The 23,721-nt window shown below is 36.7% G+C and overlaps 4 protein-coding genes and 1 long non-coding RNA gene across 5 annotated transcripts; 2 read left to right on the top strand and 3 right to left on the bottom strand.

Moving 5' to 3' along the window:
• The first annotated feature begins 405 nt into the window (after positions 1-405).
• Positions 406-804, top strand: LOC132187473 (nuclear transcription factor Y subunit B-5-like). The gene has a single exon (XM_059601832.2). The coding sequence runs from the start codon at positions 406-408 to the stop codon at positions 802-804; it is 399 nt and encodes a 132-aa protein (XP_059457815.2).
• A 4,453-nt stretch (positions 805-5,257) lies between these two features.
• On the bottom strand, positions 5,258-12,168 carry LOC132187560 (potassium transporter 5-like). Its single transcript, XM_059601946.2, has 7 exons — positions 11,986-12,168; positions 7,899-8,124; positions 7,563-7,811; positions 6,978-7,289; positions 6,710-6,877; positions 6,360-6,614; positions 5,258-6,195 (listed from the first exon to the last, which is right to left on the bottom strand). The coding sequence occupies exons 1-7, from the start codon at positions 12,166-12,168 to the stop codon at positions 5,258-5,260; spliced, it is 2,331 nt and encodes a 776-aa protein (XP_059457929.2).
• A 2,002-nt stretch (positions 12,169-14,170) lies between these two features.
• LOC148587692 (uncharacterized) lies at positions 14,171-15,140 on the bottom strand. The gene is made up of 2 exons (XR_015911569.1): positions 14,926-15,140; positions 14,171-14,413 (listed from the first exon to the last, which is right to left on the bottom strand). It is a non-coding gene; the product is annotated as an uncharacterized LOC148587692 (long non-coding RNA).
• A 1,754-nt stretch (positions 15,141-16,894) lies between these two features.
• On the top strand, positions 16,895-19,740 carry LOC148587691 (uncharacterized). Its single transcript, XM_088512762.1, has 3 exons — positions 16,895-16,929; positions 17,203-18,782; positions 18,992-19,740. Exons 1-3 carry the CDS (start codon positions 16,895-16,897, stop codon positions 19,738-19,740), a joined length of 2,364 nt encoding a protein of 787 aa, XP_088368888.1.
• A 2,532-nt stretch (positions 19,741-22,272) lies between these two features.
• LOC148587690 (uncharacterized) lies at positions 22,273-22,812 on the bottom strand. Its single transcript, XM_088512761.1, has one exon. It carries the CDS (start codon positions 22,810-22,812, stop codon positions 22,273-22,275), a length of 540 nt encoding a protein of 179 aa, XP_088368887.1.
• Positions 22,813-23,721: the final 909 nt, after the last annotated feature.

Raw genomic sequence — 23,721 nt, 5'->3', positions numbered from 1 at the left:
CTTGCAGTAGAAATTTTTATGTTTGATTAATGTATAAATTAATTACCTTAGTTTTCATTGATGTCCTGGTGGAGTTGAATTAAACTATGATGGTAAACGCTTGCATGCGGTTCTCACCGTCTAGGCTCCTTTTGTGTGGCTCCTATTTGCCTATGTTCTTTAATTAAAAAAAAAAAAAAAACAGTGAATATATGTTATTATAGTCACATCTAAGTAGAATAGACATAATTGATCTTTCAATTTTGTTCTTTTTAATTAGAAAAGAAAATACACTATGTATGCATGTATGTGTTTTTGTATCCACCTCTCTCTCTCTCTCTCTCTCTCTGTGTGTATATATAGGTATAAAGTGATGGGCTTTTAATCTAAAACGACCAAGAGTCTATGTTTTAGGTGGAAAAAAACATGGACGACAATGTTATTGGGCGTGCAGCAAGTTCCATTAACGATGAAAATTTCATCAAGGAGCAAGAGCGGCTGTTGCCGATAGCCAACGTTGGGAGGATAATGAAGGGAATTCTGCCATCAAACGCAAAAATCTCAAAGGATTCCAAGGAGACGATGCAGGAATGTGTGTCGGAGTTCATCAGCTTTGTGACCAGCGAGGCATCCGACAAGTGCAGGAAGGAAAGGAGAAAGACAGTGAATGGCGATGATGTTTGCTGGGCGCTGGAGACGCTTGGTTTTGATGACTTTGCGGGGCCAATAAGAAGGTATTTGCATAGATATAGGGAGATAGAAGTAGATAGAGCTAATCAAGACAGGGTTAGGAACATTGTTGATGATGATCAAAGAGAAGCATGAATTGAATAATATTACCTTTTTATTTTCATGTGTTTGAAATTAAGGAGTAGCCATGATCATCATGTAGCTCCTGCAGCCAAAGCCTTTTTTCTTTTTTTCTTTTGTAAGCAGCTTAATTTCTTTAGATTTCTATTTTCTAACCTTTATTTGCTTATGAGCAGGAAGATTATATATGGGTTCATTTTCCTTTTTTCCATATGCTGCTGCTTAATTGCTTTTATTACATATCTACATGCATCTCAGATTTACAAAACTAATTAATTGGCTTCATTAATTAATGAAGATGCATATATCTAATTAGTTCGTAAGAGGGAATTGGGAGTGGAAAGGAAGTTCAAGGGTCTCATAATTAATTACTTGACCTTGATTTCCTTAGAGAATGGATTTTTTTTTTTTTTTTGGGTTTAGCAGATTTCATTAGTGCTCTCTAATCCCTAATACATACCAGAACAAGCTCCCTCTCACTATAGCTAGTATTTTCTTATAATCTGGGTCTGATGTGAACCAACTAGTACAACATACTAAAACAATATATATCTGACTATTTCGAAGGAGTCATAATCTCTACTGAGCCTCTCGTTCGGAGAGTCCTTTTATTTCGGTAAGGCTTACTAACCCTCATAATTTATGATAATTAATTACCTGCCTTATCACAACTCTAGCTACCTTATCACATCCCTGGTTCAATTCTATGAGAAACCTCAGTCTTTGGGGCTAGCTAGCTAGCTACGTTGTTCCTTAATTTTTGTTTGCCGAATGGGAATATTGCTAAGTACAGCTTAATTGATAATTATGAAGCATTAATTCTCCTAGCGCTTCTCCCACAACAAGACGGAGCACAAAACGTTAGTAAATCACTGTCATGTTGACATTTGATCTGAGAAATAAAAGATTGAAAATATAGGAATTTGCCAACACTTTGTCTTGTATGTAAGATTATATATATCCTCCATCACTTGCTTGATCAGCAATCAACCTAGCCTTCCGCCGACACAGAACACACTGCTATGAAATCACACTCTAGCTAGCTAGGGTTAATTAATAGTCGTCCATCATTTTCAAGTTCTAGGGTTTTCTTTTTTTTTTTTTGACCCACAATTAATTTTGTGAGTTGGGGACCACCTTTGAGTGGTCAAACAGCTACACTAGGCGTCAAATGAAAGCCTAAAAAAAGCCAATATTCATTGTATCAGGTCATCTTCATAATTTAACATGTAGAGATAGAGAATTATAGATAGAGAGAGAACAAGAGTTAATTAGGGTTTATTAATGTAGTAGCTAGGTTGCTCCTCATTGGTTTGATTTGAGCTTAGGTACACCCTGTTTAGTTTATCTGTTGGCCAATTCTGGGATTAGATTGAGACTGCAGTTTGAAGAACAACATTAAAACTTATATAGGAAACATCTATCAAACATGCATGTGTTAACTTGTTTTATTATAAACTACATTAATTATTAATCTGTTTCCTGACAATTTTAGGTTTAGGATGATAAATTTAGTCGAAAGTACTAAGCATTATGTGAAGCATTACACACACACACACACACATTATTCTAGAATAGAAATAATTGGAACTATATATATCCAATTTGAATTCAAAAACTTCGACTAAAAAAAAAAAAAGATTTAGTGACATGGTTATTTGGGGCGTATTTTGCCAAAAAGCATCATAATTCATTTCGCAATGCTTGATTAGGGACACTTGGGTCATTTACACATTAAAACGTCCCCTTATAGGAACGTTTTATTAAAGCGCCCCTATTCCAAGCGTTAGTAAACCTTGTTTTTTTTATAGTGTTCCAATCTGGCACTCAAGAGTAATTATTCATTATTCTATATGTAATTTCTGATAACCATATCATAAGGGTGTTCTGCAGAAAAGAATTAGAGGAAGATTAATATTTGTATACTACTGTTAACTAGTGTTAAGAAAAGAAGGAAAAACAAAGTAATTAATTTTTTGGTCGTGCGATTGACAATTAAATGATCAAAATTTCAATCTACATATATATGCATTCATGAGTAAACAAAGTAAATTTGCTTTTCTGATCGAATTCTGTATATATCTTGAAAGAATAAAAGATTGCAGGAAAACGTTTGATGGTAATTAGATAGAACATATTATTCCTTGAGTTTTAAGTTTACCATATCATAAAGATTTATATCTAAAACTTTTAATAAGTTATTTTGTAGAAATTTGTAATGGAATGGATAATCAAGAAAATAGCTGAAGAAAAAGCGAAAATGGGACAAGAGAATTTTAGGGTTGTTTGGTGTAAGACACTTATATTTACGAGGAGGATGCGCCGGCATCTTCTACAAACGCTGGCTTTTGATCCTTCTCCGGCATTTGCAGAAGATGCTGGCCTTTATATTCTCTTCACCAGCGCGCGGTCGCCCAAAACGTTGGAAAACAACTTTGCCGACGCTGTTTAAGCCGGCATTAAGACCAAACGCCGGGAATTGTATTCCCGGCGTTTTTTTCATCTTCCATGGCGTTTTTTGAGCGCTGGGAGAGCCTTTTTCTTTTGTAGTGAAAGCTACTCTTATTCTTTTGTAATGATGTTCACATGCATTACAAATAAGGTAATTGATTTGATTAAATACAATCAATTAACTATATAAATAAGAAAATTATTAAACCTATATAGAAACCCTATATTCTAACATATTACATACTCAAGGTACCCTAAGGTCTTAAGCATGCTAAATCTAACTTATATATCTTTTACTCATAATTCCTCTTTCAGGATCTCCCTTATCAGATTTGTCTGTCATAATTTTATTTTATTTTATTTTATTATTTTATTTTATTTTTTAAAGTACATAAACTTATTCTTATGATTACAGTTCATTACTGCCAAGTATAATTTATTTATAATCTATAAGTAATAAGCACGACTAACAGGGAAATAAAAAATATTATTCCTCACTAATATTTATAAATGATTTAGTTACAAGTAATTTCAGATGAGTAAGTATTTGCAGATAAACATGGGATTGTTGAAGATAAGTTACAGTTGCAGTCAATCTCGTACACACAAAAGACTAAACCATGTGAAACTGAAACAACTGATCAAGAAGATAAACTCAGTTTCCTGTTGGGATTAATGTCAAATGTGGTAGAGGAAACAGATATAACTCTTATCCATTTAGAATAGCAATTAATCCATAATTCAAAAATATTTCGGTTGATCAGATTGCATGTTGATGGGCTCGAGAGTTGATGCCGTGAAGATCAGTAATTAAAATCGATTAATTGTCATACAGTTTTGATGTGAAATGTATAGTTAACAGATAATTTCCATCAATTATCAAATGTATATTGATGTCTAAGAAATTCAACTACATATAATATGAATAAAAAAATTCATTCCTATTTTTCTAAAACACAAATTAAAAAATAAAAATAAAAATGAAAGCTGATTTTTGTGGCCGGCTGGCCACCCAAAAAATAACTCTAGGGTGGTAGCCACCTCCAGTGTCATCGGGGTGGGCCTTGGCCAACCTCGACGACACTTGGTTGTGGCCGTGAGAGACTCCAGGGGTGGTCGCAACCACCCTTAATACAAATCATAGGTGGCCAGACCACTCCTAAATTTATTTGAGTCTTTTGAGATGTGCGACCAATCACCTATATATTGGGCTGGCAGGCCACCTTTAAGTTCAATTTTTATTTATTTATTTTTTTGTAAAATGTTGTCTATTCTTTAAGGAATAGTTACTCATATGAGAATAACTATTCTTAGGAATATGTCCCTAACAAATGAAAGAATGAATATTTCTATGGAATAGTCATTCCAATCAAATGGCCTATTCTAAGGACCAAATCAGCCCTTAGACCTCATTTGGTATGCAAAATGAATATTCGGTTAAAAAAATAAATAGTTATTACTGGCAATAAATGGAGGTAGAATGGATAGTTATTTTTATTCTTCAGTTTGGTAACAACATATATGCTTTCACTGGAATTGAACCAAAATTACTAAAAAAATCACATTATTTCTTTTTGTTTTAATACTAAAATTAAAAAAATAAAAAAATAAAAAAATAAAAAAAACCGTTGGGGTAGAAACCGGGGTGGTACCAATTGGGGCGTTGTTAGATGTGAAATGCATAGATAACAAATTCGAATTAGGATGAACTGGATAGTATCCAGTTAGTTATATTGGATCAAAAAATGAAAAGACAAAAATACCCTTCTAACATAACTAACCGGATACTCAACTCACCCAACAAATTCACTCACCCATCTATGCATTGTCCCAACAAATTCCCATAAATTATCAAATGTATTGATGTCTAAGAAACTGCATAATATGAATAAAAACTAAAAATGGCTTTCTTTCAAAGGTCTAAGACTAAAATATCTACAAAAACTTCATTCTACTTCGCATGTCTGGAATTGCAAAGGTTGTTCATTCCATTACAAAAACAAGTAGAAGAAAATCTCTAGAGCTCATAAGTCATCCCTACCTTGAGAAGCCGCTTGCGAGGAATCATGAAAACTTCATCTGCCTGCCTCACACATCTTCTCAACCAATTATAGGCATAATTTATAGCCAATTTCTTTAACAAGCTAGACCCCTTCGAAGCCATCACCTCATTTTCACCCATTAGATAAACAATATCCCCAGATTTTAGCACACCATCCACTATTCCCACCTCTCTTTGCACCATTTCTTCAATATTTCTCCTTGCCACCACTTGATCATTATCATCATCTGGTTCATTAGCCAAACCTAATCTCCTCTCTGCAGGCAGCCTAGACATGAGCAAATCTTTTTGTATGAATCCCTTCAACTCACTCACCAACATCTCCTCAAAAAACTCCCACTGATCAGTTCTTCCATCCTTGTAACCATACCTCACAACACACCGGAAAATGCTGAGCTCGTGCGGCTCCACTCGCCGGAACATAAACCGATCCTCCGGAGGAACCGTGCTAATGGGTAATGATTTGATTGAGACAAAGACAAGAACAGAGTGCAAAGCTGGAACATTGGCAACATAATGTGTGAATATTGGGGAGATGCCTTGGACAAGCTCAGTGTAAAATAGGGCAAGGCCTGGGAACCTATGGATGCTTGGATCAGAAGCTATCTCAACCAATTTCCCTGCAGAAACTTTGTTGTCCATCTCGTACAAGTACTTCTTGCGGTAGCCATAATTCCATATATACATGATAGTCACAAGAGTCAAGGCAAATAACAAAGGAAGGTACCCTCCATCAACAAATTTGTAGAGTACTGAGCTCAAGAATAGGAGTTCCAAGAGCCCAATGGTTAGGGCATAGAGGATGATCAAGTACATGTTTGTCTTCCATATCATGATCATCACAAGCATAAGAAAAGTAGATGTGATTGTAAATACAAACGCCACCGCAATTCCTGTTTAAGAATATCAAAAAGACTGAATTCAGAACCTGATAAATCAAAAACACTTTTCATCTACGAAATCGCAGTGCCAAAAGCCCTCTAAGTTAAATCAATCTAAATTTGATGTCCAACTTCAGAATTGAAAGACGCATCTGTATTGAGTTTCAAGTATTTACCGTAAGCATTGCCAATCTGCAGTGTATTTTTGAAGCCAAGAGTGACACCCACACAAGCCAACATGAGAAGGGTGTTGATCTCAGGCACATAAACTTGTCCTTTGTATTGTGAGGATGTGTGAACTACCTTAACCCTTGGGAAACACCCAAGGGCTAAGGACTGTTGGATGATGGAGAAAGAAGCTGAGATTAATGACTGACTAGCAATGATGGCTGATAGTACAGCCACAACAAACATCGGCCAATATAGGGGTTCTGCATATGCAAGGGGAGATGATCAGATAAATGCAAAGAAAATGGCAGCAAAATAGAAGGAATCCATAATGCATGTTGAGGGGAAGGAAAAGTACTTGGAATTGAACTATAGAAGGCATTGCTAGCATCCTGATTGTGCTTCCGGAGATAGGAAGCTTGACCAAAGTAGGCAAAGACAATGGAGGGAAAGACTATAGTGCATGAGCTTATCTGAATTGAGCGAAGGCTGAAGTGACCCAGATCAGCAAACAAGGCTTCAGAACCTGACAATATTGTTTGATCATCACCATCAAATAAATTATCTGAGCATTAAAGGGCTTAAACAATGGGAACAGGGCAGCAGAAAAATATTTTTTCACACACCTGTTAGGCAGAGGATGACGCCTCCAAGAGAAATCCAGGCATTCTTCTTATTCCTACTGAAATAATGAACAATGTAGATTGGATTGACAGCCTTGATAACACCCGGATCATGCTTAGCAAAGTTGTACAAGCCAATGATTCCGATGAAAAAGAACCAAAATGTAAGTACTGGAGCAAAACTATAGCCAATTTTGTCTGTCCCAAACCTCTGAATTTGGAACAGAACTATCAAAATGGCCACAGAAATCCACATGATGGTATTATCAGTAAGAGAGCTAGTGGCTTCCCTCATTCCCCCCACTGCCGACAATACTGCACACCCAGGGCATAACATGTTGTAAATTTGTTAATAAGAATAAATTCTAGACTCAAATCATGATGAATAAACTGCAAAACAATATGTCACATGTGTTAAATCACATGTTTTCTTAAAAGCCTAAGCTAATAAGAAGAGATAAATTTAATCACTTAATCATTACTTTAACACTCCCATCACGTGGAATATTTAATAAATTTTTAATTTTTCTAAAAGTTTAATCTAATAAGAAGAAATAAATTTAATTACTTAATAATTATTTTAACAACCTGATATACAGGGTGTGAGGATTCCATCTCCGAGTACCATGGAGGTGCCAAGCATGGTGATGAACAAGATTAAGTATTTTACTGTTTGGTTCTTCTCAATCATGGACTTCACAAAGGATGCTCTCATGAGCCGCCGGTTCGGCACTTCTAGTTTGTAGTTTGACACCTCTTTGTCTTCAGCCTGCTGATTGGGAGTCAAGCTCACCTTGGCATAGCGGCATATCAGCGAATACAGAGCAAACGTTCCTCCTGCAACAATATGAACAGATTGATGAGAATTTATTTATTCATTCTAAGTTTTCTTGTGCAAACATGAGAGAAGATTATATATATTACCATCACCATTGTCATTGGCCGCAAGAACAATGAAAACGTACTTGATCAAAGTGATTAACATGAGCGAGTAAAAGATCAGAGACAACACTCCAAGTATGTCATCATTGTCCTTAATCCCATCTGGGAAAATCCCTGGCAACACATACAAAGGGGAAGTGCCCAAATCGCCATAAACAACCCCAATGCTCTGGAATGCTAGCTTCATGATGCTTACCCAGCTCCCACCCTGCAACCAAACACCTCAAATAAAACATTATAGGAAAACGCAAAAACAAAAACAAACAAACAAAAACAACTAAATACATAAACAAGGATCGGGCTTCAGTGCGGTTAAAAAAAGAACCACAATCTGCTGTTAAACAAATGAATGGTAGAAATTTTAAAATAGACGACCATGTCCCTTTAAAGAAACTAACGGATTCTTTTAAACGGCACTAACGTCTGCTCAGAAAAAAAAAAATGGTGCTAACGTCTAACTCTAAAGACGTTCACGCTTACCCAATTCTGCGAACCACTTCTCATGCCTTTCTATATGAATCGCCACTAATATATCAACAACCAATTTTACGTTGGGTTTCTTCAAAGTCGCACATGGCAACAACCAACAAGCCTTTGAAATCTTATCCTTGGGCATGTTTATAATCTCATCACATGTCTTTCCAGCTAGAAGCATCCCGGCAGACGTTTGTCAAAAAATCTCCATTGTACGGCATCAGGGACCTGTTAGGTCGTAGCTAAAGCATTCGCTATCTTCTTCCTTATATTTTCTTCCCCCTCGTTATTATTATTATTATTATTATTATTATTTTTTTATGCCTAGCTAGGCCTCCACTGTAGGCAGATAAAAGACTAGAAGTAGAGATGGCAGTGTAGTGCACTAGTGGGCCACTGGACCTTGATCTACCAGCTAACAAGCCGCTTGCGAGTACTCCTACAATCTGCTCCATGCAATCGCCTTCTCTTTGAATATTCTACTACAATTATCACATATGACCTTGCCAATCCATCTGCAAGTCCCCGCTAACAAGTGACTTCTTATTTACCTCCCCCTTTTCCCATAACTCTAAACACTTACTCATATTAACCACTCACTACGTCGACGCAACTACCCATGATATACTGACAGTTATCTATGTTCTTACCAACTCAACCATGCTCAATGCTATCTACGTTGTTGATCTTCCCTGCCCATTAAAACTCCTCTGTTCACCCCTGTTTTACCCAACCAAAACAGGGGCCACTTGCTACACGTTTCCTTCGTGTTCTATGCTACGTTAAACACTGAATGTGGTATTTTCCAAGATAAATCAATTTGTGGCTATTCCATTGAATATATGGAAGTTACAGAATTAAGGTAGGTAAAGAGATCTCAAAACAAAAGCAATAAAAAGATATACGTGAGAGACTAAGTTAATTAACAATGTATGACTACAAGATAATTGCAAGTAATACGTCATATAGAAGATAAATCTATTCTATGGTGATTAGATGAAACACTATCAGTAGCAAGAAGTCCACGAGCAACAGAGTCTTTGATGGAAGTAGTTGGAGTTTCCTTGATAGCACTCTGAAAGTCATTCTTTATCCATATCTACTATGTTGGCATTTTGATCGGTTTGTAAACTGATCTGATACGGTAACAAATTATTCAACGTATTTCTGATTGGGTTTCCTGGCCCTTCAGCTTCGGACTCTATCACTTAACGGAGATAAAATATTGGTTCTCGGGACCTAGACCTTAGATTTAAAGGAAACTTAGACATTAGATTTAAGCTTTTGTCAAAAGTTTTGGCTATTTTTGAGTTTTTTAGACCATTAAAATTACTTTTTATTTTTTTATCAAACACATATATTTTTTTTTTCAAATGAACTTTTTTAGTGTTAAAAGTACTTTTAGACCACTCAAACGCAATCCCAAACAAGTCCTTAAACCGGTTCATTTATCAAAACGTATGTACCTTTTGATTTTAAATGCACTGTTTAACTTAAAATGACACCTGTCAACGTTTTAAAATGCCACATGTCACAATTTTATGCATTCCTCCTAAAAACTCCCCTATTATATTAGAATATTAGATTAGATTAGATTAATAATTAATTCAAGAGATTGTGTACATAATATTGTAATATTAAAAAAAACAAATAGCATTTTAGATATAAATAAAAGTATTTAAGTACAGTAACAATATTAAGAAATTAATGCTACAAAACAAAATAAAATTCTTGAAGAGTACATCAAAAAGCATTAAAAACTCTAGATGGAGATTGATGTATTTATATTATGTCGTCATCCAAACAGGATATTGGCAACAAATATCAAATAATGAGTCTAAGGAAATATTTTGCAAATTATTTTATGCAGACGGAATAGCCAATATTCTGGCATGGCAGGGAATTAATATTTTAAGTATGTGTATAATTTGATTAGTTTTTTTTCCAATACATGACAGGTAAAAAAAGAAGAAGCAAAAGAACAAAAGAAAAACCTGCCGTCCTTAGTAGACTATAACTCCTAGCAAACTATATAACCCACTAACAACACAATCTATAATGGACTTAATTGTAGGGATAATACGCTACATACAACTCCAAACAATAAAAAGTGGGACTAAAGATATTATTGTGATTAGATCATAATTTAGTGGCAATTGATTGGGTTTGTTTTTGAGTTTTTTTTTTTTTTTTTCATCTTCTGGATGCCATAATTTCATGAAATACATTTTTCTCGAGCCTTTTTCCATTACTCAGTTCTGCCAAATCTTAGTATTACTCATCAACATCTTGGCATTCAGATATCATAAAATACTGTGTAATTCAAATCAAAGTAAACAGAATGCAATAAAGAAGATGGAGATCTAATTGGGGTCTAAAAACCTTTTGATATTAATTTAATTCATAACCAATTCCAATTCAAAGGGAACTTTAAATTCAAAGGGAAAGTAGACCTTTTAGATTTTGAGAAAAACTAAAAAACCCTTTTCAAACTAAAGGGTTGAGATTAATTTTCTGATCCTTTCATTGGGCTAAAATAACAGACTAATTAAAATAAACTACTGATAATACTTATCCCTAGTATTTAAATTATACTAACTATTCTAATGATAATACTTATCTCTAATATTTAAATGTTAATCTCTAATCTAATATTATCTATAAAGATTATTTTAATACCTCTATTATTAAACCCCTAACATGTTCATTGCAGTTGGAGTGAGAATACCCATTAGCATTTTGTATCAAACCAGGCTTTGACTATAGAAGCTAAAAATAGAATCTAATTAAGCTTATTTCCAATTGTTTCTGCCTCGCTTTTGATAAATCAAAAAATTTCATCACGTTCCATCACCTGCAGTTGACGTTTGCGGTCTTGGTCCTCAAGAGCCGCCAGCTTCAAGTCTTCAATGGTTTGCATATTATTACTAGTGATCACCTACTATGCGTCGGTGACTAAACCACTGAGGGAGAGAGAGGGAGAAGAGAAAGGGAGAGAAGAAGCCGGAAGGAAAAAAACAGAAAAGAAAAGAAAGAGAGTGGATAGTACTGGGAGACAAATAAATAAAGTAAATAATATAAAACAAAGTGAGTGGTGAAAAAAAAAAAAGAAAAAAAAAGAAAGAGGAAGTTGGCGGAGAAGGTGGGATTAGAAGAAAAATGAGAAAAAGAAGGCTGAAGCGCGAGATTTGAGAAGCCAAGAGGCAAGGAGTAATGGAGGAGTTTAAAAAATTTGGGGGCATATGTAGAATTCTTTTTTTTTTTTTTTTTTTTTTTAAATCCCACATAGGGGCCGTGGCCACCTCTGGCCTCCATGTGGTTACGGTGAGGAAGCAACTTGGGGGAATAAGTTGAGGCATAGACATGGTTGCCATGGGCGATTTTGAAGAAGGTCCGTAGTGTTTCTGTTAGATGAATCCGTTAGTTTCTTTAAAGGGATAAAGTCGTCTATTTTAAAATTTTGCCATTCAATCTACACGGTTCGTTTTTTAACAGCAGATTGCGGTTCTTTTTTTAACCACATTGAAGCCGGGTCCCATAAACAAAGATGAAAATATATATATATATATATATATATATATATATATGGGATTACCTGATGAGATCCAGGGCTTTGATTTGAGTTGATGAAGCCTGCCTCCAAATTGAAGGAATCAAGCTTTTTCCATGAAAGCTCCTTACTTTTGAGCCCATTGGTAACGCCATGCTGATGAACTTCTTCTTTTTCTTGTTCTACGTGATTTTCTTCCTCCTCTTCTATGATATCGCCACCCTCCATCACTCTCAAACAGTCTCTCTCTAAATATATATATAAGATTTTCAAAACTTCCCTTAATTTTCTTAAATTTTGCTTTGCTTATAGACGTAGTCAATAAGCTGGCCAGGAAAGGCTTTGTTATATTTATAGGTACTTGAGAATATTTATATTGATACGACGAAGTTGTACACAACAACCATGACTCTTGTTGCTCCCTAGCTAGTATTTCACAATGCCACTAGCTTTTCTCATCATTATTGTCACCTGTACGTAATCTACTTCTCTACGCATTTGTTTAAACATTTAGCCAAGATTCTCGTCTCAATTATCGGCCGGGCCCCCACAAACTTTCGAAAGTTTAATATAAAAGAAATAAAAATTGATATTAGAATATCATTGTTATTAATGTACTTTTAATACTTGTTAGACTATTTTTGAATTTTCTTAAAGTTAGGGATTTAATAAAAATTAGATTAGTCTAATTTAGGAGATTTAATTATGATTTGATCATCCTACATTAAAGAATTTGATTAAGATTACATTTATATATAAGCATTTTATCAGCAAACTATCTGCATGGTGCTGAGCTGTCCTGGTTAAGTGTACCATGGTTTTTAGCTTTTTTTTTTTTATTAAAAAAAAAAAAAAAAAAAAAAAAATCACGCCTGAAGAGTAAAAGTTCGATAGGGTTTCGAAATTTTTTTTTTTTCCCCCCCAAAACCTTTCCCCGTCCTCCTCTCCCACACTTCTCCCTCCCGCCTTCTCCCATCACCAAGCACTGCCGCCACTGAACAAACTGCCACCCACGACACCAACTCGAAATCCGGAGACGCCACCCAGCCACCACTGGCGACGCCCGGTGAGTTGGAGATGGTATGTATAGATGATTTCATTGTTTTGTTGGTTAGAGCTTCTTTCATTTTGAGAAAAAAAAAAGTCAGTTCGTGGGTTTTGGGTGGTTTGTGAGTTTTGGGTTATTTTTTCACGAATGGGTTCCGATTTCGTTGATCTGCATGGATGGGTTCCGATTTTGTTGATTTTTCCATGTTCGTCGATTTCCATCTATCCAAGCTCTCTCTTTCTCCCTTTCTCTCTCTCTCTCACTCTCTCCCTTCTGCCCATTGTATGGTTTTCATCTGCATCTACATCTGCAAGTTGATTTTGTCTTTGGAAGCAACAAATGAACATGAAAAATATTATTGTAGCTCTTTTGTCTTGGATGCAAAAGAAAGTTTTGATTCCTTTGTGTGTGTGCCTGGTTTTGATTGTTAACATTCTCGAATTTGTTTGTGTTTTCTTTTAGTTGTAGCTAGTTGTGAATGTCAAACTACACATGTGTTTGATGAAATGTTTGTGAGAACATTTATTGCCTTTAGAAAGAGCTTTATTTATACAAAAAAAAAAAAAAAAAAAAAAAAAAAAAAAAAAAAAATCCTTTCATTTGTGTTACTGCTGCTATTCACAACTAGCTGCTGCTGAATTTCCTTATCAAAAGAAAATTTTCCTTTCATTTAAGCTAATGTTCTGTTTCTTATTTTCACATGTAAGATTTTGGGCGGGATCAAGGAGAAGCAGAGCTACATGCTCTTTAGAGGGATTTTCAAGAAATTCAAAAGAACCCGGGTGTAAAGGATGATAAACGATGGGATTTGATTTGATTTTCAAGAACTACACGTTGTCATATGTATTAGCCATTTTTTTTTTATTTGATTTGAGTTTTAATAAGAGCATGTGTTGTTTGAAGTTGCAAATTATTTTGTATGTGGACCACTGCTTGTGAAATTGCTTAAGAAAGGTTGTCTAGATGAGTCAATTTTTTTTTTTAATGAATGTGACTCGAGTATTTATTCGGTTATCACTATCCAACAACCTCGATCTTTGATTGATGCCTTGTATGTATTACTGGTTAAAGCTTCTATAAATTTTGGGTCCGTTGAAACTGAAGATGAAATAGAAGCACCATGAACTCTTGTTGTACGTTGCAAGTTATGTCCAAACCATGAAATGCCTTTACCCTTGTGGATAAGATTAAAGAAGCAACCAAAATCATTTGTTCATTTTAACAAACTCTATAATTTCAAGTATTACATAAAATCAACTTCAAGAAATGTAAATAATTTGTTTTTTTTCATCATCCTCAAAGAGGTACAAACAACCAAAAAGGTTACAATCCGAGAGTTTCTCATGCAACTTCAAGCGTTTCTCATTTTCATTCATCTTATCATCATTGATAATAACTCTGCCTCTGCGGCAACAAACCATGTCTCTGCAAAATAAGCAAAACACTAAGAACAATGAGTAGCAAAAACAGAAGCAGTAGTATCAAAAAATGAAAAGAGAAACCCAGGTAAAAAAAATTACCAAAACAAAAACTAGAAATCTCATTTTCATTCTTCTTGTTGGTGTGCGGTAAAACCAGAAAATCAAAAACTAGACAAAAACAGAGAAACCCACGAAGACCAAATATCCAAGAATTGTTTTTAAGAAATATACCAATTCTCAATCAACCACCGAAAATCAAAGGGATTAAAATCTTCAAAACTATTGAGTGAAGCAAAACCGAAGCAAGGAGCAAAAGAAATCCCCCTACCTAGCCCATTCAGCCATGGCAGAAAGAAGATCCATGACCAATCGGTCCTCAACCGAAAAGCAAAGGAAAAATCGTACCATAACTAACTAAAATTCCATTTCTTGTGTTTTTTTTTTTTCTCAAAATGAAAGATTCATCTAGCTCATAGAAGCTCTAACCAACAAAACAATGAAAACATTTATGCATACCTTCTCGAACTCAGTGGGCATCGTCGGTGGTGGCTGGGTGGTGTCACTGGATTTCGAGTTGGTGCTGTGGGTGAGCGTCGTTGTGCCGTGGGTGGCGGTCTGTTCGGTGGCGACAGTGCTTGGTGGTGGGTGAAGGTCAAAGGTGAAGGGGGAGGGAGAAGTGTAGGAGAGGAGGACGGGAAAAGGTTTTGGGGAAAAAACTTAAAAAATGCTGATTTTGGGGAACTCAGTGGATGAAGGAGTAATTTTTTTTTTATTATAAAAAAATCTGATAACCATGGTTCACTTAGCCTACGCCAGCTCAGCAGTTACGGACAGTTTGCTGAAGAAATGCTACTGCGTAGCATTACTCCAGAGCAATAGGCTAACGTCATTGTATGATCTAAAGGTCCTATGAATTTCTTTTTCCTTCCATTTATTTTTGTTTCTTGAAAAAAATAAAAAAATTTGCACGGTTGCGTCCCACTCCGCCGCTGTCCCTTCGCCAACACCGGGTGAACGCTGCCAGCCACCGTCTTCCATTCCCGCTCACAGCCCAGTGGTTCCCATGCTATGTCTGGCCTTCCACAGCTCCATCAAGCTCGTCCCCGCCAAGCTAGTCAAAGACTAGCCCGTAGCCGCCCAGCCGTCGCACCGAACATGGCCTTGTAGAACTGCACAACGTCGTTCGCCTTTGGAGTCTCCACCAACACCCAGCTGTCTAGCGGCCACCGTTACTACCGGATTCGGCATCCCAGCCCCGTTTCCTATTTGCCCCATCCAGTCACTGCCGCCATCCAAACCCGTGAAGCCCCTGCTCCCTTCAGCTGCACAACAGCCTTCCGACGCCGCCTGCTACCATTCCAGCCGCGCCGTTGATCTTCCAACCTTCATTCCGTCGATCTTGGCTTAGATAGAAAAGAAGATTTGGCATTTGTGGTATTGCCCATGCCAATTTTGGCCTTTGTGATATTGTTTAAAACTCAGGCTCGGCTTTTGTGGTATTGTTTCAAACCCAGGCTCATTTCATTCCATTGTTGGCTTTCATTTTTGGCCATTGGCCCATTACTTGTATTTTGGCATTTGTGGCTTTGCCCATGCCCATTCCGGCCAAAAGTTGCCGATGTTCAAAATCCGCCGATGATCTCGGCCTTCACCACCGATCAAGATGCAAACTCAAGGTTTCACAAGTTCCCACCTTGAGTTTGAGGGAGGATGTTAGAGTATATTTGAATGACCCTAAAGTTAGGGATTTGATGAAGATTAGATTAGCCTAATTTAGGGGATTTGATTATGATTTGATCACCCTATATTAGGAGATTTGATTAAGATTACATTTATGTATAAGCTCTATAAATTGAGCATTCTGTATTGTAAACAACTCATTCAATAAGAGCTTAATGTAGCATTTTGGGCTTTATCTGTTGATGTAGGTCGTTGACCGAACCAGGATAAAATCTGTCTCTCATTTATTTTATTTCCGCAATTTATTTATATTTATATTTCATTCTGAATTCTATCAATACTATAGCTAATTTTTTTAATCGAGTCCGCTAAATTGATATTTGTTAATAATCATGTTAAATATAAATTTAATATAATAGAATTGATCAAAAGAAATTAGTCCATTTAAATTTGGTAGATAAATGTGCAATAGGATCTTCTCTAGTTAGTTATATTATAAGGGTATTTTTGTCTTTTCACTTTTTGATGGGACAAAAATAACCCTCCAATATAATTAACCAGAGAAAATCTTAATTAACCAAAGTATTGAAAAGTCTATTTAATGTTGAGAAGGTGGACTTCCATTCAACCTCAAGAACAACAAATTCAAGTTTTCAAAGTTTAAGATTTTGTTTAATAGAAAGGCATTGGGCACTTGTGGTTACCATGTGCCCAACGGGCTTTTTTTTTTTTATTTATTTTAATAGAATAAGGAAAGGGTTACAAGGGAGGATCTTTTCCATTCTTGATTCCAAAGGAAGAGGGAATGGGAGATCCTGTGGAAATGGTACCAAACACAAGGTGGGTAGCGGCCCATTTTGCTAAAGCGTGCATTACAAAATTCATGTTTTTTTTTTTTTTTTTTTTTTTTTTTTAAACAAGTGACGGATTTCCGAAGTTTTTTATTGGGTTTTCTCTCTAGGGCTCCCTGAAACCTAGAGGAGAAGAAAATTTTCTTCCATCACACACTTCTTAGTCTATGCGTGGGAAGGCTAAACTACAATTTTTTGGCTGATCTGTTGTGGAGGATTTGGTACTAGGGATGGCTGAGGAGTTGGAGGCTTTCTGAGGAAGGTTCTCATTGACGGAAGAGGAGCAAGATGGGCTTGAGGTGGTAGAAGAGGATGTGGAAGGGATCACGGCAAAAGGTAACCATTGTCTAGTGGGAAAACTTATTTCGGATAGGTTCGTTGGGAAGAGAACAATAAGGGCAAAGTCAATAAGAATCTGGAGGCCGACGGGGTCCTTGGAGTTTAAGGTCCTCGGCGAAAATCTGTTTCTCATGGAGTTTGAACATGAGTGGGATAAGATCCGAGTGATGGAGGGACGCCCATGGATTTTTGAAGGCCAATTATTTTCGATGGCGGAATATGACGGGATTACGCCGCCAAGTGAGATGAATTTTGATACGACGGCTTTTTGGGTCCGGATGTATAAACTTCTGCTTTCATGCATGGGAAGAGAGATGGGATTTAAGTTGGGAGCTATCATTGGGGTGGTCGAGGATGTTGACATGGATGAGGATGGTATTGGATGGGGAGAATTTTTACGTGTTAAAGTTCAAGTTAATGTCCACAAACCTCTGCCAAGAGGAAGGATTCTCAAAATGAAGAACAAAAATTTATGGATCCCTTTTCAATATGAAAGGGTACCCAAGTTTTGTTTCCAGTGTGAGGTAATTCGCCATGGTGCCGGCGGATGTGTGAATGAGGAACTACGATGGAAACATGGAAAGACGAAGGAATATGAATACGGGTTGTGGTTGCGAGTGGGTTCTCCTAAAAGGCAAGCGGAACCAAGAAGAGGAGGTTATAGTGAAGATGAATTTTTCCATGAAGAGGAAGGCTCTCATGGCTTAGCACCGGAGATGAGGTCAGCTGGGTTCCGGCCGGCGAGGGTTACCACCACGAACAGTAACGGCCAACAAAAAAGGGAAGAGACACAGGGAGGGAAAGAAGGGATCTCATTAAACACTGGAAAATTTTCTAAGAATGAGTCGGGCGGTTTTCCTTGTGGGACATTCAAAAATTTAATGCGGGATTCGCCAGCTGTGGGGAATGAGAGTGATCAAGGAGATTCGCCAGATGTGGGGAATGAGAGTATGTCCGTTACTTCCCAATTTGGTGACAACGTTGGATATGCTGGAGAGAATTACGGTGGACAGGTGTACATGGGGGATCAGCTGCGTCAACCTGGAGAGAGGGATAAGGAGTATAACGGTTTTGCTAGCGAGAATCACGGTGGACATGTGTACATGGGGGAGCAGCTGCGTCAACCTGGAGAGAGTGAGAAGGAGTATAACAGAAAATCAGGGAGAGAGAATCACCAAGCCATGTTAGTTAAAAAACACGTGGGTGACTGCAGTTTTCATTCGAAGGAGGCTGTTGGGCGTCAAGTGCATATGGAGCATGACTTCCTATTAGGTCAAGACGTTGCTGGGCCTATTGCTACGAGTGGCAGATCACTTCGTTCATGGAAAAAAAGGGCCCGAGAGAAGCAAGAAGGGGAAAATGAACGACGTGGGCCTTTACTAATTTTGGGAAAAAGACATGTAGAGAATGTCGGGTGTGCTGAAAAGAAGAAAAAAGAAAGAAGAAAAGGGGAGAAGGAGGTGGGGTATGAAAGGAGTACTGAAAATCTGGTGGCGGAGGTTGGTATACAGCCTCGCCAAGAGCCATGAGTATCCTTAGCTGGAACTGTCGGGGGCTTGGGAACCTCCGGACAGTTCGTGACCTTTGCCGTTTGGTAAAGGAAAAGAAACCCAGTTTGGTTTTTCTTTTGGAAACCAAACTAACTACTATTCGGGTGGAACGGGTGAAGTATCAATTGGGCTTTGACTGTGTATTTGTGGTCGATTGTGTAGGAAAGAGTGGTGGTTTAGCTCTTTTTTGGAATAATGATGGAACAGTGGAAATACAAAATTACAGTCGACGTCATATTAACGCAAAAATAAAGGAGGTAGATGGGACACAAGAATGGACTTTAACGGGATTTTATGGGCACCCCGAAGCGTCGAAAAGAAAAGAATCTTGGGATCTCCTTAGACACCTTGAGTCACTGTCTTGTAATGCATGGATGTGTGTGGGGGATTTTAACGAGATATTGGGGGATTCGGAGAAGTTTGGTGCTAATAAACGGCCTCGGTGGCAGATACGGGATTTTCAACAAGCCATGGACCAGTGCCAACTCCATGATTTGGGGTTTGTGGGTCCAAAATTTACTTGGTGTAATAAGAGGGAGGATGGACAATGTATTTTTGAGAGATTGGATAGAGCTATTGCTAATCATGCTTGGATGGCTTCTTTTCAAAATTATGGTGTTGAGGTAATGGCTAGTCGAACTTCAGATCATGCTCCTCTTTACGTACATCTTCATACGGCAACACATGGCAGTAGAAGAGTGAAGAAGCAATTTTTCTACGCATCTGGGTGGGGAAAACAAAACAGCCATAACACCATTATAAAATCGGAGTGGAGGGAAAAAAAATTTTCCTCCAATCCGTGGCAGTCATTCTTGGCAAAGGTGGATAGGTGTAAAAGGGTGATTCAAAAGTGGCAAATCAAGGAGAAAGGGCAGGCCGAACAAAAAATCCAGGAGAAACGGAGTAGTTGAAGATTTTGCAGATGGTTGAGTCTCAATCGGAGGGGGAAAAAATTACTATGTTGCAGCAAAAGGTGAATGATCTTATTGAAAAGGAGGAAATGCATTGGAGACAGCGAGCTAAAGAACATTGGCTACAACATGGAGATAAAAATACGAAGTTTTTCCATGCTAGTGTCAATCAAAGGCGTCGAGTGAACAAGATTGTACGCATTGAAAATGAAGAGGGGATATTATGTTCATCAAATGAAGATATTACCAGCGCTTTCACGAGCTATTTTCAAAATATTTTTTATGTTATAATAAACGAAAAAAAATAAAATAAAACAACAAATAACCTAGCTAGCTAGATCTATTTTATCTAGGGTCCCTATATATAAAAAATTGATTTAGGTTTTACAAATTTAGATTATGTAAATGTCATAAAAAAATAAAAAAATAAAAAAAAATAAAAAACAACAAATAACCTAGCTAGCTAGCTAGATCTATTTTATCTAGGGTTCACATGTATAACAAATGCATTTAAATTTGGACCTTAATTTTGTTTAAGTTTTGTAAATTTAGATTATGCAAATGTTATAATTAAAACTAAATGTATGTGTTTATTTGTTGAAAATAAACACAAAATTGAAACGATGTAATTAAAGAAATACACCGTCCCAGGCACGATCTTAGAATCCTGGGAACTCCTCGTTTTCATAGAAGATGGATATGATTAGAGAACTTGAAGAGTAGAGGACACAACAAAGACGTGTAATAGATGAGATGGCCAAACAGATTGAAGATCAAAAAGCTCAGATAGCAGAGAAATATACCATCTTTGAGGCCCATTTCCCCCAGCTTGAGGCCATGATCGTGTTGACCTCTGGATCCGCGCCCGACAGAGGTAATGTTATATTTGTGTTGTTTTTGTTATTCTTCGGTTAACATGATTATAGCCCGCGTCGATCACTTTAACTGTTAGAATTGTGTCTCCACAAAAGTCTCAGTTAGCAACGCATTGTTCCCGTGGTTCATTTTAGAACTAACGTATATTTGCATCACTGTATATTTGTGTTTTGAATTTTTTTTTTATTGATTATCATTGGTTCACAACTCACTTGCAGGTAATGCAGATAAGGCGTTGGGGGATAACTATGTTGACTTGGATTGAGCACGTGGTTTCTCATCGCTGTTTGTTAAGTTTTATATATATTTTGTTACTATTTGTTGATGTATATAGTTAGATCAAACTATATGTTTGTTAAGACTAGTTGGAACTTATATGTGTTGTATATTTGTCTTTGATTATATATTTGTAGCAGATAGAACAGAGATAGTTTGATTGTATATTTGTTTTGTGTTGTGTTGGAACGTATTTTCGATGTAGATATTTGTAGTGTTGGAACGTAATTTCGATATATATATTTGTTTTATTTTGTGTTGTGTTGGAACGTAGTATGTGTTGAAATTTTGTTTAATTAATTTGTGTTGGAATTTAATATTATTGGATGTATATGCAAATTGAATTTGAATTTTATATGTGTATTGGGTTGGATGTATTGGATATGTTTGATGTATTGGATTCATTGGATATGTTTGATGCATTGGATTAATTGGATGTATTGGATATGTTTGATGTATTGGATTAATTGGATGTATTGAACCTGTTTGATGTATTGGATTAATTGGATGTATTGGATATTTATGTTTGATGTGTTGGATTAATTGGATATGTTTGATGTATTAGATTAATTGGATGTATCGGATATGTTTGATGTATTGGATTAATTGGATATATTAGATATGTTTGATGTATTGGATTAATTGGATATGTTTGATGTATTGGAGATGTTGGATGTATTGGATCAATTGGATGTATTGGATGTAAATGTAGATATTGGATTGAATTGAATTGGATAATGTAAATGTAGATATTGGATTGAATTGAATGTATTGGATAATGTAAATGTAGATATTGGATTGAATTGAATGTATTGGATTGAATTGAATGTATTGGATTAAATGTATATTGAATGTATTGGATTGAATGTATTAAATATATTTGATATATATTGAATGTATTGGATACTATGTTAATACGTAAATCTGGGTATAAACCCGAATAATTCAGAAAATATATAAATGAAAAAAATATATATATAAATTTTTGACGTGGTGCAACTCACCATGTCAAAAACTTTTTGACGTGGCATTTTCACCACGTCAAAAATTTTTGACGTGTTAAAACTGGAACATCAAAAAAAAAAAAAAATTTGACGTTTCAATTTTTGACACGTCAAAAATTTTTGACGTGTTGACATTGACACGTCAAAAACTTGGAATTTTTGACACCCGCCCTTTTAACCGTCGAGACACATCAAAAATGACACGTCATAAAGGGTTTTTTGGCGTGTCAATATCGTTGACACGTCATAAATGTTTGGTAAAAAAAAAACATGATTTTTTTTTTTTTTTTTTGAATGAAGGACTAATCTTTATTCAAAAAATTCTGAAGAGATACAAAAAACATCTAGAGCCAAGTGGCTCTAAATACCAAGAAACTCAAAGAGATTCTAAAACAACAAGAGCGATTTGCTCCCGAACAACTACATCATGAATAATTTTCGGGACTTCTTCCATCCAAATTCTCGACACCCTAGTGGAAACTCCTGCCCTTGCCAACACATGGACTGCTTCATTTACCTCTCTTCGAACACGTTCCATTCTCCAGCATCCCGGCAAAATGGTATGAATGTCCTCAATAATTTGTCCAAATCTGCACCATGTTGATCCTCCTTTAATAGCTTGAACCACGGTTTTTGAGTCTCCTTCCAACAAGATATTCTGGAAACCCAGATCACGACAAAACTCCACAGCATGACGAGCACCCATCGCCTCTGCAACATTAGGGTCTGGACAGCCACACAACACAAAATTGGAAGCAGCACATGCCTTCCCCATATAATCCCGAACAATTATACCCACACCAAAATTCCTTGAACTAGATTTCACCAACACATCCCAATTAGTTTTGTACGTGTCATATGCTGGTGCTGTCCAAAGAATTTTAGGAGTAGTTATGCGATGTTCCACAGCGTCCATGTCCTCCTGTTTCTCAAAGGATTTTTCCCAAGCTTTCCACTACATCTCAACGTCCTATGCTACCCTCACTGGATGCTTGAAAATGCCACCATGAATGACTTCATTTCTCCTTTTCCAGATAGCCTGAGCAGTGTAAGCAAAAAGTTCCATCTCCTCCGTGTTACACCTATGAGAAATACATTCAAAAATTTCCAGAAACCCTTCCGCAGTGCAAACACTTTTCTGTAGAGATCGTACACTATTACTCCAAACGTCTTGAGTTGCGGGACAACGCTATATAGCATGAGCAACCATTTCATCTTCTCTATTGCAGAAAATGCAGGTTGCATCCTTCAACACCCCTCTGTGTTTGAGGTTTGATTTTGTAGGCAGAATATTGTTACAAGCTCTCCAGACAAAAACCTTTGTGGCATTGGGAACCCTTAAATCCCATATGGTCTTCCAAATAGCATTTTCCCACGCTGGTTTTGATCCTCCACCATTGTTTGCTTCGTTTCGCTCGAGCTCTAGATGATATGCACTTCTAATCGAAAATTCTCCAGAGGTAGTAAATTTCCAGATCAATCTGTCTTGCTTATTGTATCTGCTCAAAGGTAGCCCGCTTATCACGTCAGCTTCTTCTTCCCAAAAAATCTCCTTAATAAGAGGAATGTTCCACTTTGAGGAATTTGAGTCAATCAACTCACTAACCTTTGCTTCTTTGTGCAGTATTCAGCAGGGAGACTGTATAGTATAAGAAGAGGGAGTGGGGATCCATTTATCCCCCCAAATTGACACGGAATTTCCATTCCCAATGCGCCAAATGAATCTTGCAAAAAATAGGTCCTTAGCCGCAAGAATGCTCCTCCAAGCCAAAGTCGGTCGACTCCCCACTTTTGCCTCCTGTAAAGACCCCCTTGGGAAATATTT

Source organism: Corylus avellana, chromosome 2 (genome assembly GCF_965113065.1).
Source record: "Corylus avellana chromosome 2, dhCorAvel1.hap1.2, whole genome shotgun sequence".
Taxonomy (NCBI): domain Eukaryota; kingdom Viridiplantae; phylum Streptophyta; class Magnoliopsida; order Fagales; family Betulaceae; genus Corylus; species Corylus avellana.
The sequence above is the reverse complement of the archived record's forward strand: the minus strand, read 5'-3'. Positions and strand labels throughout refer to the sequence as shown.